The sequence below is a fragment of the Dreissena polymorpha genome, chromosome 9, assembly GCF_020536995.1.
Source record: "Dreissena polymorpha isolate Duluth1 chromosome 9, UMN_Dpol_1.0, whole genome shotgun sequence".
Taxonomy (NCBI): Eukaryota; Metazoa; Mollusca; class Bivalvia; order Myida; family Dreissenidae; genus Dreissena; species Dreissena polymorpha.
The window spans coordinates 34,401,898-34,420,927 of record NC_068363.1 but is presented as its reverse complement, the minus strand read 5'-3'; the positions used below and the strand labels follow the sequence as shown (position 1 = coordinate 34,420,927).

The 19,030-nt window shown below is 33.3% G+C and overlaps 1 protein-coding gene across 1 annotated transcript in view; it reads left to right on the top strand.

The window, feature by feature from the left end:
- The window catches only part of LOC127845953 (uncharacterized), a 4,724-nt gene extending 2,394 nt beyond the window's left edge, over positions 1 to 2,330 (top strand). The window contains exon 3 of the mRNA XM_052377131.1: positions 2,320 to 2,330. Coding sequence (XP_052233091.1) covers positions 2,320 to 2,330 — 11 coding nt within the window. The remainder of the gene's footprint in view (positions 1 to 2,319) is intronic.
- The last annotated feature ends 16,700 nt before the right edge of the window (positions 2,331 to 19,030 follow it).

The following is a 19,030-nucleotide window of genomic DNA, read 5'->3' as shown; positions in this document are numbered from 1 at the left end:
TACACAATAAGGGCATTTATCATAGACAAATAACATTGTGCAAGTTTAAACATAATTATGTTTGTATGCAGAAATCTGCAAAATGCATCCGAGTTTACCAACGGTTATTATGTGATAAACGTCTCCGGTTCATTTAACAACAGTAATGTTCATATAGTACATGATGTAGCGTGTTACGAATAAGACAATTTAACGAGTTCATATATTCATTTGATAATAGTGATAGGATGGCATTAGGGTCTTTATTTAACTATGCTAAAATAATTATTAAAGATCCTAGATGCAAAATCGCCAATTATTGAGTTAAATGGATTATGAGATGGATTTAAAATGATAATTAAAGGTAAGATACTAGTTCGAACGTGTTTTGGTAATTGTTTGTACTTTTATCGTTCCCTGTTCTCGGCGAAATGATTTTAACATGGGGGCCATTGATTGCATTGGGATCACACACGGCTTACCCATAACATTATATAAAAAAAAACACGTTTCTGCGCGTCCTCAAATTCGTCGTCCGAAGTCGGAAAACGTTGCCCTGCATATTAAGTCAAATTAAGTGTCAGTCGCTGCAATTGTCTGTTTACTCGTCGATAGTGTAATGTAGAATCTATGTTGACATCGATATCATTTTGTCAGAAGCAATCGCCGCCATATTGGATTTTGATCATTTCTTTCGAAAATAAAATGAATTATATTCAAGTAAAATCTTCTTTTCGCGGTCGGAATGTGTTACAATTCGCATGCTGCGTAAATTGAATTGAGGCATATGGTGATATGTGTACTTGTTTTACAGTGTGTGTGAATTTTTTTAAGACTATTTTGCGTACCAGAACAAATACATTTATATCACTAAGCATGGTTACATTCGTAAGATTTTAAGCGATTTTTGAGAAATAATTAAAATAACTGTTAGGCTAAGGTTATTAGATCTAGTTATGTTAAATGTCACGTTGAAAAAAATCAAATCGGATAAATAGAATACTAGGATTAGCGTTGAATACAGAGACGTTTATGTTGCTCGGCTCGAACGCCGAAAGCGCTCGCCAATGCTCGCGCTCCCGGCGTTCTAAGGTTGTATCAATCGTTGCAATAAAAAAAACCTATTACGCTACTCGCTGTTTCTAATTCCGTATTACCACACTAGCCAGACTTCTTTCTTCAATCCATTTAATGATGTCCACATAACGCGCACCGAAACATAGGAAACCCCAATATTACGCAATATATTACGTAGTATATCGTGTGACGTCATTTCTGTGACGAAATACCAATAGTTTTATTTAAACTCTCTGCAATGGAATTTAAGGACAATCGGACGTGGTGTTTTTAACAGTAAACTATTGTTTAAAACAAACGAATGCAGAACGTTTTTCAGAGTGTGTGTTTATCATGCATCAATATAAATTTGAATAGGAATACAATAAGATAGTGTGGTTTTAAATAAGTTTCGATAGAAACATGGAAGAATAGAAGTGGAAGTGCATATCGTTTCAACGCTTTTGTTATAAACATCGAATCAAAGTTATCTACTTAATTGTTATAAACATTGGATTAACGATGTCATTAAGTAAGCGTGTCGGAATCCTGTGTTCCCGTTTAAATGTTTACACGGTAATTTACATAAACTGTATTCATATGCGTCTTAAATAAACAATTGCGTACCGTTGCAGTCATTGTTTGTCTGTTTTGTTAAAGCAAAAATACAACTGTTAACTGTTTTCGTTAGTTGTGTATATAATAAAAGGAATATTACGCTAGTCAATTGTTCCAAGAGTTTGTATTCAGTCGAGTGGCTTGTGTTATTTCGCATCACACTCGAGGCTCCGCCTCTCCGTCTTATCCATGTTTTATAATGACATAGAATTAGAAATGTATGTAGGTTATTTCCTTTTGAAATATTCACCAAATAAGCTCCTTCTTGACTAATAATAGACATCATGTGGCCATTACATGTGTGCATTTTATTTAATCTTAATTAAATCACCTTTAATCTCATTAGTTCGCGTTACAAGCAGCAAATAACAATTGGAAAAGCATTTCCAAACATTCTTAACGAGGCGTCTAAGACAGAGTTAGGCCACATTTAGGACCTTACTCTTACATGCACATTAGATGGAAATGGACGTACATTTAGACGAAAAATACAGGTTGACGAAAATATCCCCGTATTAATAATAATTCAAACGAATCTATTGGAAGAAACAATCAATCAAAATATTCAAGGTACTTGCTTTTTGGATGTTAAGCCTCTTTTTCGAGTATTAAAGCCATATATCTGAGACTATTCACTCCCTCACCCCTGTGTAAACTATATAACAGGAACAAAGTAAACATAAGTAAGTCACAACTAACCTGCATGTATTCAAGTTAAAACGCACTTTGAAGGACAAAAAAACATTTGTACTTCCGATTCCAAAACTGGTTATGTGAGCTGTCTGTGAATCAAACCCAGGATTCGTAAATGCTACCCTTTAAACTAAGTTAAGAAGCCAAGCAACATTCCATGTAGAAATGTTGGTCATGTTTCTTATCAAGTATTATCGATGACCAAAATCCAAGAAGCCTATATTTATATCGAGCATTGTGTCATTACAACAATTATCATTATTTCGATCGAGTCTTATACACTATACAACTGTCACGTAATCGTTCCTAGTTCTTGGACGACACATAGTTACTAACAATGTTCATTACTCTTAAATTACCGGTGTGTAGCCTATCATTCGATATCTCGTCATGCGCGTATTGCCAAGATGACAAGTTTTGCATTAACTACCATTTTCTCGTGTCGCGCATGGGACAAGTCGGTCCCTCTCTATTATGTTGGTTTCTCTGCATAATGTAGGATAAAATATTCAACAACACCATGTATCAGTTTCTAGTCCAATTTAATGTCTGACTTAACTAATATTTCAGTTATACAAATACGATGTGATTGCTACATGATTGTGTCTTTGTCCAACTGTACACCTCTAAGTCTAAACGCTAACCGACTATTTCCCTCTAACATTCGCCCCGTGAAATTCAGTTATGAATCCCATTGGTCAGTAATACAAATAAGCCGCTTGGCTGGATTACTAAGAATCCCATTGGTCAGTGTTCTATGCGTTCTTATTTCTGATTGGATATATTACTTAAGGTACTGAATCAATGAAGCCCTGGGAACGGGATAAGCAACCCACCTAAATATTTACAAGCTTTATCCAACCCTTTGATGAGAGATTTAACTGAATAAACACGTTTGCCTGACCAATACAAACATACCCGGCCTTGTGTCAACTATACTATTCTTTGATCTCTCCCTCATCGATAAGCTTATTTGAACATATGTGCACTTTGTGACTGTCATGTTTACTGGCCCTTTTGATAAAATTTTCAATATTTCTTATATAAGGTAAACCCACATATTCCACCTACAATTTTTAACCATATTGTGACACAACTAAGTAAAGTAAACCAATAAACTATAAAAAAAATTCAATTGAGCAATGGTCATTTTGTAACAAAGTTTGCTCCAATAACTTCAGGTGTTTTCAATCGTCAATAATAATCAAACTTAAGTGTTAAAATGTTATTATTTATATGCCCGAGAAATGAAAATATAAAACTCAAATACGTGGTGTTTAAGTATTTCACAGAAAATATGACAAGATGCAAAAACATGCAAATGAACCACAAAAGCCATCATCTGTTTCTAAATAATATGAATATGTTCAAAGGTTAATGCTTGTTTACGGAGTCAGTGAAGAGTTTGTAAAGCACCTTAAATAGCGTTTCACTTAACTGTATGGAAAACTTGATCGCATAAATGTCATACGGATCAAAGTCAATAGGATGTTGCCTTTTCGCATTTTATAAAAATACAATTATATTTAAAAGTAATGACACTTATGCAATTTGAGATCCTTTTCCAATATCACCTAGAGTGAACACGTGCAATCTAGTTGTTCAACGCCTTATTGGGCGGGCGCATCTAAAATAACTTTAAATATAATTATCTCCTTTATTGTCAATGGTATACCAACAAGTGCCCAAATGTACGTATAATAGATCAGTTTAAATTCTCAAAACAAAATTAAATGCACTAAAACTTTATTTGATAAAAGCCTATATGCAATAATATTTACTATTTACTCTATAATAAAATCATACATGTATTTTGCGTTTTCAAATATATGTACCTATACTAATGTACTTTATACTACATTTGTAAGATACTTTTCATAATTCCTTTAATAATAGGAACATCTTGAAAAATATTCAGTATACAACGATATGGATGCCATTTTTTGTGTTCGCAAACGTGTATCAACAATTCGTAGACAAGTTGATTGCTAACATAAAAATGGTCTTTTAATAAATGAATAATAGTTCATCATAGTTTCTACGATAATTAGAAAGCTTGTATTTTTTTGTTTTGGGTTCGGGAATTTTTTTCCTTCTGAACAGTCAGGCAAACAGGAAAAGGCCGGTCTCATTTAATGAAATTGCTGGGAGATGAGGCCATTTTAAGTATATCATAAATTTGCTGTGATTTAAATAGGGGCTCGTCCCGTGTGATTTAAACTTGAATATAAAGGAACGACAATAGCATACCAGACAGACTTAACAAACAAAACGAGATTTAAAAAGTTGTAAGTCGAGATTATGCGCTAATCAACCGCAAGGAAGCACAGACTGTCCTTCAGCCTTCGGCACTCAAGCAATTATCCTCGGTCGTGTTAAATTATCGCATTATGGCGAATAGCAACTAAATAAATTAATATATACACGAACTTTTAAACACATCAGTTCTTTTAAGTATACGACGTTTAGCAAATTTGAGTGCATACTGCTGCATTGAATATTATATAGAAAGTTAAAAGGAAATAATGAATATAAATGAAGTTTATTATTTATTACTTATAATATTTATTTAGAACGCTTCATAGAGGGTACAGTTTTGACATTATACAAACTATATATGTAGAAAATCTAAGTAGTTATTACATACGCAACGAGGTTAAAGTAATGAACTCAGACGGTTCATCAAGCGATATCGATCTCAATTGAAATATTCTCTCGAAATCACAAGAGAAAAACTTCAAATAACGTTAAGATCAACGTTCAATTTAGACAAGGTTATCAAAAGAAATCGTAAGCCGGATTCGAAAATATGTACCATACACCTGTTTATATCCGTAAATGCCTGTCAGTAAGCATTTTCATTTAGAAATGACGCATTTTCAACGAAACATTCCATAACAGCGAAGAGAGTCGTTCTGTTGCAATAACCTTCATGCTTAAAAATTACAACAATCGTATGAAAAATGATCATAACTAAATGTATATCGCAGTTTGTTATCGTAAAGTGGCAATTAAATGCATTCTGAATAAAATAATATAACAGTGTTATCAAGAAATCCAAAATCAAGTGTAAATATAAGGTTTTAGTTTGGTTGCACTCAATCGATTTAGAGCGTAATGGGCGAATCGGCAAAAGCATGGAGCGCTAGCTCCGATCATGCATTTGCAAGTTTGACTGTTTCGTGAACGCAACTAAAATTATATTTAATCTTTAAATAGGTACGAAAATATTTAAAATGAATAAGTTATTATAATGATGACCGAAATCACTATTTGCTTTGGCTATGGTCTTCTCACTTACGACCTAAATGTAAATAATAAATAGCTTTAGTATTCAATTAAAATTCAAGTTTATTCTAATTGATAATATGGTTTTCTTAGGTATTTTAATTGTGTATATATAAATATTGCCAACGACTGTCATAGTGTTGGTGTTGTTGTTTCATGAAAATTACTAGTCTTTTGAGACGTGACACTACTCTTAATATGTGAATGATTTAATGCGCTAGCATTAGGCTGCACTCAATGGACGACAGATGCAGCCTTGTTATATTCAGACAGCATTACTTATTTATAGGCAAGTTGACTTTGTATGAAACCAGCTCTCTATCGATTAAAGTAAACAAGACAACCTACGCTTCACAGTTTTGGGAGGCTTGTTAATATCTTTATCAGGAAATTGAATAAACGTTTATTTTTGATGAAGGTGGGAAGCGCTGATTGTTCGCTAAGTTGTATGTCATCAGTTATCAGTCACGTGCGTGTTAACATCGAAAGAGCATGTGACACAAAACAATTTAAGACGCAACTATTACACACATGCTATATATATATATTTGTATATGTATATGTTAAATGAATATACATATATATATATATATATATATATATATATCCTAGGTTGGGAGAACATTTTTATTCAACTTTTTGTCTTGCTGTTGATATTGCTATTCTACCTAAACATTATTAATGTGTACGTTACCATATACAATGGCATGTTAAAAAGATTTCTAAATTCTGTGAAGAACTCACATTTGATGCAACGTAATTTCATACCAACTTTGCAGCCATTACTAGCGTCAGTTTTCATTATGTTTCCCATAAAAAAAAATCCTTTGAATACATTACTTAACATAACTTGTATGGTATTGTATACATGTTCACATTTCATGGTTTAATTCATACTTATGTATAGATCATTGTATGGAAGTTTATTCATATGTTATGCAACAATTTGTTTTAAGTGATTAAAGCAATGTGTGCGTTTGATATCGGACTGCATCACTATACACATGATATATAAGCACGAACACTTTATCAAAAAAATCAATTTCATGTCAAAAGAATGGCATGATTTCATAAAAATCTAGTTCTGTATTGTCAGGGAGAGAACTCGTAATAATTTGATTTCCATGACACGATGTCGTGCTGAATTGATCGCTACTGACTTAATCATTTTAAGAGAGGAAAACGTCTGGTGGAATAAAATTTACGTAAAAGTTCATGTGCGCTTAAATACGCAAAAGCTAATTGGTGCTGAAAATGTGATTCATTGAAATGAATTGCTCTATATGATAAATATTAAGCAGTGGACAAAATTGACAACCTAAATACGTTGCAGAAAACGGACGCCTTCGCACGACGTTAGTGTATGCAGTTATCAAAATTACTTCACTGTACCCATACAATTTATTATATATATGTCGCAAACATGAATACATGCCAGCTATGCCATACCAATGTTTTGAATTTCCATTTATCATGACTGTGAACAGGGCTTCAGATTTATCTAGAGTCTAGAGGTCATGGGTAATCTTAACTATCTATATTTGTGCAGAAAATGGGTTTTAATTACGCTGTATTTATTACCAAGTATTTATAATAGCCATCTCCTGAAATATGTATTGTGCACAAGTGTCTTACCTATAAGTAACATAGCTCATTTATTGTATTACGTAACTAACATTCATGTAAATTAATGGCATGTTTTCATCAATGTTCAAATGTGCAAATGTATACATCTTAAAGGGGCCTTTTCACGTTTTGGTAAATTGACAACATTTAAAAAAAATGTCTCAGATTCGCAAATTTTCGGTGTAGTTACGTTATTTGTGAGGAAAAGGTTATACTGAACATTAACCATGCTCTAAAATAACCATTATGTGCATCGTTTGGTGATATAAAAAACTTGAAAGTTATAACGCGTTGCAACGCGAAACGATTTAATAATTTGGAGAGTTACGTTGGTGTCGTTATATTTTGCGATACTACGAGGATTGCTTATATAAATTATTAAATACATCAATGCTGGTTTGATCACGGATGCCCGAGCGGACTAAGTGGTAGACTTTTACTCTAGGGCTCCAGGGCTCAGTTGTTCGAGCCCCGATGAGGGCTACTTTTTTCTTTCTTTAATTTTGTTCTTGTTTTTTATACCGGAACCTTTTTTAGATCCATTGTTTACATTATATATATATAAAGCTTTTAATGACACACTTCAATACATGCCAAAATCTGTGAAAAGGCCCCTTTAATTTGTTATATTCTTTACACCCGTAACATTTCCCTGTAGTCTCGGGAATTCAAGATTATTTCATTTTAAACTGACCACGTGCCTCAAACGAAAAAAAAACAAAACCAAAACGTTAAGTGTCGTCAAGATAAGTCTGTGCGAACTGAAACAGGCAAATCTGGGACCATTTACGTACATGCATTAAGCTTGGTTTTCCCGCAGCGCGCCTCAAATATTTCTGCACAAGCGGCACCATTCATTACATATTCTATATTTACAACCTGTTAGTTTAGTTTCGTATTCAACAAAAAATAAATAAGTTGTCTTGTATTGAAATGTTTAATAAATTAATAGATTAAATGCAGTTACATAGAAATGTGTAGGTTGTTAAAGCCCCGTTGATTTTAATTATTATTATTATTGCATAAACTCTATCTATAATGCCCTCTGGCGGGGTGCAGAAAGTTGGCAAAAGGAGGGCTTGAACGGGAGAAATCGTGTATTAACAAAGCGATTCACGTGCCGTTCAAGCCCTGTTATGTGTTTTTCATATCCATAATCTCGTCCACGCGCAGTTACTTCCCTTCTCCAGCCTTCGCCGACTTTCCAAGCATAAATGGGGAACTGAATAAGAACAAGTTTCCTCATGCATGCAGGGATAATGACTATTTCAATACACTTTTCATGGTATACCATCTGCACTCTCTTGACAACAGCTTTATTTTATTGGCAACGTCAATGAAGTTAAAGTTATTTACTCAACACTTTCAAAAGACTATGCTGTAAATGTAAGTGTTTATGTACCTTCAACGTTCCTGCTAAATTCCAAAATAATTCCTTATCTCTTACTTTGCGCGGCTGCATTTCAACTTTGCATTAAACACATTTTAAATCGAAAACTGTCTATCCGAAGGTAAAGCCTCGTCATTTCGGATGATGACCGAGTGAGGCATATGTAAAACACAACCTTGAACTGTATTGAAATAATCGAATTTTTTGTCGATGTCGAATGAACAAAACATATTGTTTTCAATGTTATTTAAAATTATTTTGGTATGTGTGATTTGTTTATGCAGTAATAGCGAAAATACACATTTTCTCGGACATGATCATCTGCGGGCGCTCTTGAAATCCGTCCAGGATTTTTCGAGCGCCCGCAGCTGATCATATCCTCGAAAACGTGTATTATCCCTATACTGTAGACTTGATAAACTAGTATGCTGCACGTGACTTAAATCAGTCATAGTTTGGTGTTTAAAGAAGAACTTCATATCATTTTATTAGCATGCTATTACACGTATCGAAAACAACAACGAAAAGTGTTGATTAAACAAGACGATCACACAATTTATGGAACGTTATTTGTCATAAGAGTATGATTCGCATACATTTAAAGTAGTATCATACTTTTATATTACTTGTCATAAACTGTTGTTTCATAACGATTACATTTTATAAAATATTTTTACCGCATTAAAGTCGTATTGCACTAGCATTTATACAACTTAATTTAAGATCGCTAATTCTGCTAAAAAGGCCAAAAAAATACCAAAATGCCTGATAGAACAATTTGTTTACCTAAGGATTGAATAAAAATATTTCCAACACTTGAGTGACATTGTATATAATGTATTGATGGTGCTGTATGTCCTTTAAGTAATGTGCTAATCAATGAGATTGATGCAGACTGTGGAGGTAAAAATTGTAGGTTTTAGCACATACGCAAGTATGCATCCCCTTCGTCCAAGAACATGGTTAGTTATGAAGCTGTGTTTTTGTACTATTGTTCTGAGTTACTATTTTAATTGCAAAATATATCTCAAGACTGCCTTTATATTAGAAAATGGCTTCGGGTCGTAGTTTTTACTTCTGTTTCAACGAAACGCGAACTTAATAATGTGGGAAATAGGAAGCCATATATTGAAACAAATCCTAACGACACATTTATAGTATTGTGTAATAATCATCGAATGCGCCGTGTGTCTTTTTTCGCGAAGCATATCTGAAACGTCACCTGTTTCAGAACGCTGTTATTTTGATAAACATTTTAAAATCGTTTATTTGCCGGAAGAAATAGACGAATGACAATTTTATTTCAACACATAATACATTAATCGAACCGAACATATCATGAACAAAATGAATATGTTTAATCAAAACGTTTCATTGTTTTTTTACTTATTAAATTATTTTTACAAAGGGAGAAAAAATACATAAATTTGCCAGTTTACTGCGTTTAACATGTAACCCCATGTCTCAGATATTGAAATACAGAACACACTATATAAAGGGTGTGTTTTAAGAGGTTACTTTTACAGCAAACTTTCAATAACAGTACTCAATCGAGCATTTAATAATTGTATTCAATAGTGCATTTAATAACTGTATTCAATAGTGCATTTAAAATCGTGAGTGTGTTTTATTCGGATCGCTAAATTCTGATTTATCATCATCAACTTAGTTATGTTTGACATATTTGTAACGAAAAATGTTAAAGTTGATTTGTGTATGTTTACACAAAATGTTAATGTATATGAGGAATTCCCAGTCCATATTCATGCACTGCATACAATATATTAATCATTTTGGCAGTTAACATTTTAAATCAACTCACATTTGTTTAAACGTGCTACTACTTAGTTACTGTAAGAGTAACACGTAATGTAACGAGATTTTTAAGAGTCGTGCACCTCAACTATAATGATGGCCTTTGAAACAACAGCTGAGATAAATTACAACGCGTTACATTATACTTATCCATTATGCTTTCAATTTGTCAGTCACATTGTTCGGCGTGTGGACCGAGATCTGTATTGTCTTAGGTGTCGGCCACAACGGCTCTATTACTATGGATCACGCAACAGTCGTCGATAAAAAGTTAAATAGATATGTTCGTTTTTGTTTGTGACATATAAATGCACTAAATATATTTATTGCGTTGTAATATGTTGCACTATTGTTATGGCCTTTTTATGAACCTGATTTATTTGACAAGCAATTAAACCGCCTTAGTTGTTCATGTACGAGTATATTTGTACATTAAACATTTGTTGTTTCAGTTAAATATTGCATATAATATATTCTAGTATTGTCAATCATATTCTTCGCAATTTACTTTATATAAATGTTCAGGTTCCCATGAATACCGTAAATGCAATTGCGTTAAATTATTGCTTGTGCACATGTCCTTGTTTATATTTTCTTATTTCCTTCCCCGAATCGAACTCAAAATTACGTCGAACCAATATATCCGAAGGATGAAGCGAATATCCTGAGACTTCAGAATTTTGCTGTACAACCTGTGCAAGTCCTCCAAAATCAAACTTATAAGCGTATCTCTTCCCATGAACCTTCGACAATATGTTCTTGTCATAATAGTAGCGCAGAGCCCGACTTAACTTGTCGTAGTTCATATTCGGTTTGCATTTTCTTTCGCCCCATTTTCTGGCAACCTCGTCAGGGTCTAGGAGTTTAAATTCACCATCTCTACCTTCCCAAGTGATGTAACCGCCATTTGAAGTGTCCGAGAGTAATTCTAACAAGAACTGCCATAGTTGAATCTGGCCGGAACCTAAATACAAAGAAAAAACATTTACATGTAAATATTAAATTTGAACATAATATCCGGGATTTTTCAAAACATTTACGAAAAGAAAAAAGAAAACCATTTGATTGGTATTCTGAGCATTTAGCATACATTGGATACATCGTGTAACTATCTCTGACATTAAATGTGTCTTGTTCTGAGAAAAATGGGCATAAGGCATGTGCGTACAGTGTCGTCCCAGATTAGCCTGTGCAGTCCGCACAGACTATTAAGGGACGACACTTTCCGCTTAAATCAGATTTTCGGTAAAACGGGACTTCCTTTAAAGTAAAATTACTATGAAAGCGGAAAGTGTCGCCCCTGAATTGCCCTTGCGACTTCACAGGCCAATTTGGGACCACACTTTACTCACATGCATTTTGCCAAATTTTCACAGAACAATACACAAATAGCTTACAACTAGTTGATCTGGTATTCAAAAGGTTAGGTTAGCCACATTTTTTTGTTATATTCTGTCTTGTGTCTGATTGTTTAGCAAAGTCAATCGCGTTGTCTTAGAATAAGATCAAGGAAATGAGTCGCGTTTTTAGAAAACAGGGCATAATATATGTACGTAAAGTGTCGTTCCAGGTTAGCATGTGCAGTCCGCACAGGCTAATAAGGGACGATACTTTCCGCTTTTATGAAATGTTCTGTTTAAAGAAAGTCACTTTCAAAAATCTAAGTTAGGCAGAAAGTGTCGTCCCTAATTAGCCTATGCGAACTGCACAGGCTAATCTAGGATGACACTTTACGCACATGCATTAAGCCCAGTTTTCTCAGAACAAGACTCAAATGTGCAAGCCCTAACGTGTTGTGTTCATATTGTAAAAAGCTACACATATGTCAACATGAATTTGTTTCGTTCGTGTTTAATAAGAATGGTTATAATTGATTGTATTAATTCAGCGTACGAATACGAAAGCATACATAAAAAGCCATCCCTTCGTGTTTGCATCGTAATTGTTTCTTATTAATGAGGCGAAATGAAGTAAATACCTATGCTACGTTCACTACGAACGCAGCGTTTACAACTATGTAATACTGGCCACAGAAACGATTGTTAGGTGACAAAACAAAATGTGTCTTTTTTGCATGATCATTAATGTTTCCAATCTTCTTGAAAGTCCATTCGAGCATAGCACAGAAAAACATAATAGCAATGAGTAAGTTTAGTATGCAACTAATTATTGCGGTCAGAAAGAGAATAAACAAACACAAGTTTAAATGAATTAAATGAATTATATAATTTTGGCCTAAAACAATTTTGGATGTACTTCAATAAAAACATAGTATAAACACAAAGGTATTAGACAGGTCTAAGACAGTCAAAAACCTCCCTTAATATAAAAATAAAAATATGAAGCTACATTAACATAAAGTAACATGACAATTTTATAAATGTGTAATATTCATATATCATGCAAATAAATTATGCATAATTAACCTGCATGATATAATAGCAATTTTTGTTCACAAATCAAATTACTTTAACTGATAAGTGGGGAAGGGAGGGTTAGTCCGCTCCGGATAAATACTAACTAACGACTGAAAAGGCGCAAGATCGAGATTTCGCAATCGGGAAAGAGAGGCCTCCCTTTATAATTATTAAATTTTATTAAAATTAGTGACATTATATACACAACACATTTTAAATATGCACGAAGCACATATAATTCTTGATATGGTTTAATTTCATCAAAATTGAAATGTGAGGTCCTTTTCAATTATGATAAGTGTATTAGATTTTATGGGTTTTTATAGGCGTTTGTAGTGACCCGGTGTTACTCTAAAAAGTCAAATACAGAAGTCAGAAACTGGTTTTATTTCAGACACATAGTATCGGAGATATGATTCCGTTTACTTCATTTAATAGGTACGTTATACCTTGGCTGATTCGTGTGGCATCTATATCCTGGCAATGTCCGGTTTGTATTGGACACGGGCGTTGCAAAGGGTCAGGTAATAAAGGTGAATGATGTTGAGGGTTTTTAGGACCGGGGTACCCTGTAAAAAGCATGCATACAGTTGTAAAACACCATAGTGTGCCTCAGCGCCAGACCTGCATTTGCCTTACATTGACCGTCAACCGCGATTGACGAAAAAAAAAGGAAAGTTCTAAAATACCGTATTGTTTTAAAGTATTAGCTTATATTGTTTAAAATTTCACAACTGGTATATTACATTACTTGAAAAAAGTTCATTTTTTCAATATATTCGGTAATGAAATGTCGCGATATTATATCGAAAGTACATCGGGAAAAGAGGTGACACAATATACATAACGCAAGTAGATTGATCGTTTCATATATAAAATATATAAAATTCACTACGCATGCACAATTTGCATTTCTGTGTTTACCACGTGACGATAATAATCAATCTACTTGTGTTATTTATAGTTAACTGGTAGTTACGTGGTACCTGTACCCCCCCCCAAAAAAAAAAAAATAACCGAATTTTCTGAAAATATGAAAACTTTGTTCAAGTAATGTAATATACCAGTCGTGATATTTTAATCAACATAAACTAATAATTGTAACAAATAAGGTATTTTAGAACTTTTCTTTTTTCGTCAATCGCTGTTGACGGTCTCTTTAATGCGCTCCCTCAACGTTTCTTTTATAAAACCGGTTAGCTATTTAGGAAAATATCAGTTCGTAACCTGTAATCATTGTTTATGACCGTATACCATTGATTTTTTTTTTATTTAAGAAAAGAAATATAATTATAAAATTTTATTAACAAAAACCCAACTATGTGATACTATATATACTATCTATTCATTCTAATCGGTTAACAGTCGTATTAAGACATCAATAAAGTGAAACATAGACTACATTAACATGCGAGTAACGTTAAGCTAGCATGTAGTCCTTCATGTATGACAATGGACCGCATCTTAAACAATTATACACACGTTAGACATGACGCATGCATACACAAAATACACTAAAACATGAATAAATCTGGGATCAAGTACAGTGAACAGTCAGTGAAATGCTGTTCAAGCAGCCTCGATTGTTACAATAGTCACATGGTAATTCATAAAACATTTAAGTCTGTATAGACATCGCTCTCGTAGCCTCAAAGCGCAACTTGAATAACAGTAAAAGACAATTTGTTTTAATTTAATAATCCATACAATTAAATAAATGATTTGATGTAAACCTATAAATTACAGAGACACTATGAATTGACACTAAACAGGTATCTCCTACCCTCGTATTTAACCCATTTATGCCTAGTGGACTCTCCCATACTTCTTAATTGGATCAATTTATTACCAAAATTAGGGATGTCTAGTATATTTATTTCTATATTTAGAATATTTCTTACAAAAATTCCTTTAAGCAAACAGCTTAGACCCAGATGAGACGCCGCATCATGCGGCGTCTCATCTGGGTCTACGCTGTTTGCCAAGTCCTTTTTTCCTGGAGGCTAGGCATAAATGGGTTAATAAAACAAAACACGTTTAAGACAAATTATCATATAGTTTAATATTCAGATCATATATTGATCATATATTTAATATTGTCATACAATTTAACCAGATCACCCGCATATTTAATTATGGGTGAACTCAAATACATCATAACATAAGACAATCTTGTTCTTATGTAAAACATGTAAGTGTATTTCAAAATCACCTCATAGCATCGAATTTTTTATTCCATCAAAATTTCTACATTTAAGTTTACAATCATAACATACTCAATTATTTTGTGCAGACTATAAAATATGAATAAAAAAATATACATAAACTTACATTGCTCGGCCTTTGAAGAAATTGGTTGATTGTCGCTATATCTTCGAAGATGTGTCTGGTGCTCAGAATTTGTCGTGAACGGATCTCCTGACCATCTGCAAGAACCATACGGGACCCTGCATGTACAGGAAATACCCACAGAACCGCTGTTCTGTTCGTATTTTCGATTACACACTAATCCGCTAGAACACATATTGCCAGTTTGAAATTTTGAATCAACGGTGGTGAACGTGTTGAAATCATGACTGTGGTTGTATAAACATCGGTTTATGGAATTTTCACTTAACTGCACCGGGAATCTAAATTCTGAAAACTCTGAATTAAGTGGTGAAGATCCATAGGTTTTAGGTGGCCCATCAGCAAAATGACCGTTGCTAACTTCCTGAGCTAACCACTGCTGCGAAACATCAAATTGTCCGTTACATCTCTCCAAATTCTACAAACATATTACAAAGGCAGAAGTTGGTGTCTGTATACTAACTTTGTGTTGTTGCTTCAAAATAAATAGATTAAGAATTGGTTATTAACCCAAATCTACATAAACTTTAGTAAGCATAAATTTATACATGCACACATGCATTTATATCTATTTATGTTTTCTGTACAATCAACCATGGTATCTTTGTCAAATCAACAAACGCAACATAATTATATGGTGAATTCCAATCTACCAATATTACAAAATCGCAAACGACTTTTGGCTTTAAATAAAAGTGGTTGTTGTTGTCGTTTTTCTATTATATTGCCAATCATTATTAAAAAGTCCGCTGAAATATTGTTAGTATTGCGCATATTCCGAATAAACTTTAGGACTATATTATCATTAAACTTTTGAATTTTCCAAAAGACATTTCTTATCAAAGTACCGCAGTCTTAGACTATAATTCGTTCTAATGCAACGTAACGTGCTTCGTAGATATTTCCTTTAAGCATTAATTGTCTTACCATTTTATATGTACCAGACAATCCGCCTGTTTCCGATTCAACTGTCTATCTTCCCAAAAACTTTGTCAGATATCCGGTAAAGTGCCAACGTCCGACGAAAAGAGGACAGAAAAAAGACAAAACGTTTTCCGGTCTCTATGCCTTATACGTTGGACCTTTGGGCATTAAGAAATTGATTTGTTAATAACTAGTCTTCTTATCTAGAGTTTTATTAACACATCTTGCTCATTCAATTAATAGTTCATCAATTATTAATTAAGATGGGACATTTTAAGTTTCGTCAGTATCTTATTCTCAGATCCTTAGCAGGTTGATATAAAATTTGCATATTGTATTCTGTTCACAATCAATATTAGTGTCGTTTGTGGTATTTCTAAGCGTTTATTAATTATACGTTATTGTCATAACAAACGTATTCGTGCATTATTAAATTGAGCGAGGAAATTATCCTTTTGTCGCAGAAATCATGAACGATATATAGTTTCATTTTTTCTTTTATGAAATATTATTTTTTCGTAAGAGAAGAACATCTGAATCATAATAAAATTATCTCAATTAAAAAAAACGAACGTGTGAGTTTAAAAAATCAATGTAAGTTATCATAATGTTGATATATCATACAATACTCTATAATTTTGTGAACACTATAATCTGCTCTCAAATAAATATATTTCGCAAAAACTACGCGTAAGAAAAAAGATATGTGAACGAATAACTTTCAAAGAGATTTTAGCCATTTTTGTTGTATTGTCGATATTGCTGTAATACCTATTATATCATTTAATTAAGAAATCATTTTCGATTAACGAAAAGATTATTGGATTGCCAAATACTTAAGATACGCGAAAATTCGATTCAAGTTTGGATTATAACTATGTGAGCAATTTAAGTTAGATTTACATTTTCCGTGCAACTTTCTTTCTTGTCTGATATTTGTTTGAGAAAGCGGTTTATGTTTTTAGCTTATAAAAACCTCAAGTAGTATCATTTGAGTATTTCCGTCTTTGGATAACTATTCTATGAATACTTTAATAATTTAATTGTTTATGTGAATTTGTCAACTGCCACAACTCAAAGAAAAGTACAGGAATCAAATTCCACATAATAACCAACCGGCTACACCTGCGTTTTTCATCATCAATAATTGTTTCTGCAGTTGATTTACGAGGTAAACGTTGGTTATTGTTGTCTTTTATGTATTCTGAACGAGCAGGTGGTCTCTCGTTTAAAAAAACATGGTATAAATCGGGACACTTGCAAATGAATGTTCTAAATTGAATGTACGTTGCATCATCTTCTGTGTTGTATATATATTATATATAAAAATTCAATTGTTACTACGTGCCATTTTGCACAATTTCTTGTTAAAAAAACGAACGAATTTGTGCACATGTTCATTTTAATATGACTCAACTTTCCAAACTCGACCAATTTACTCCTTAGAGAGTACGATTAAGAAAACAACATGAATACTTCCATAAAATAAGTCCGCAAGGTTATCTACATACAACAACAATATATCGTATTACACACATATAACAGCAGCATGTACGCCGTTGACACAGAGGCGCACAAAGAGTACTTAAGTGAATGCACGTCACATAACTACAACACGTTATATGATAATTATTAAAGTGGTATAATAAAAAATACAATTACTATCTTACAGACATACACATAAACAATGCTATGTAATTAACGTGACAAATCACGCCTATTGTACGAGGGTGCAGGATCAACGGGTTTCACAGGGGTTTACACACGGGATGAACATAATTTAAACACGCCGTTAAGAACTTTATTTTTGCAAATATCTCAAGTTTTGTAAATACATTTGCAAAACATTTTCTTACATTGTGTGTAGAAATCTGAAGATTTAAGAATAAATCATTGAATACGTCTGAAATATGTGACAAATTTCACGCTGCTTGCAGCATTACCGTGAAAATTAATGCGTTACACATCGAAATTTAGGCGAATAATACATGCTGGTACATTTGTAAAAAGTAATTTGTATGTACTTTACATTGGCAATGGAACATAAAAAGTGTAAACATAAAAAATAGCGGTGTGTTTAATCCATTAACATTTAATTGAAAACACCACAAAGCCACGTGATCCTGCACCCTGGTGCACAGTAATTTAGAAATGGGACCCCATTCAAACACACGATTAAATCGATATTACCCGTACGTAGCATTTTCAGAATCGATGGCAATGGAATTTGCGATGTATATGTCATTGTGTACGTCGCACTCCCCCTGCCAAAAATTAAATGATAATGGTAGAACGTGTCTTCGTGTTAGATCAGCGTAAATGATCAATGGAGACAGCTTACTTCAGTTTATCCCGCCGGTGCTAGTAAACTCCGCAGCACATAGATAACTCCGTGATTTGGTTTTTAATCTAACATGCTGTCCTATGTTAATACAATCGAAGATACAACTTTGTATTATGCAGACTTTGAATCAACATTTATAGATACAATATGACCCGCGTCATGCGAAACAGGGTCTAATACCAAATGTCGCAAGCAAATCTGCAGTCCAGCCTGCGCATCATCGCAGTCTGGTCAGAAGCTAATCTGTCTGTTTATGATACCAATAAACCTTGAATGACTTATATCGATGCTAAGCTAGTCAAAATTAAAATTTTCGCATGACACGGTTTATTTACATGGGGCTCTATAAAGAAATATGATGTTATATTCTTGTGAGTTTCGATGATTTCGACTATTATAACTAATCCTTTAGATAATAAACAAAACTTGTCCAGTCATATTACCAATCCAAAGCAAAGAAGCAAGAGATAATCACATAAAACCCATTCGTCTTTTGTTTTCAAACTTAAAAAACCCATTGAACGTAATTTA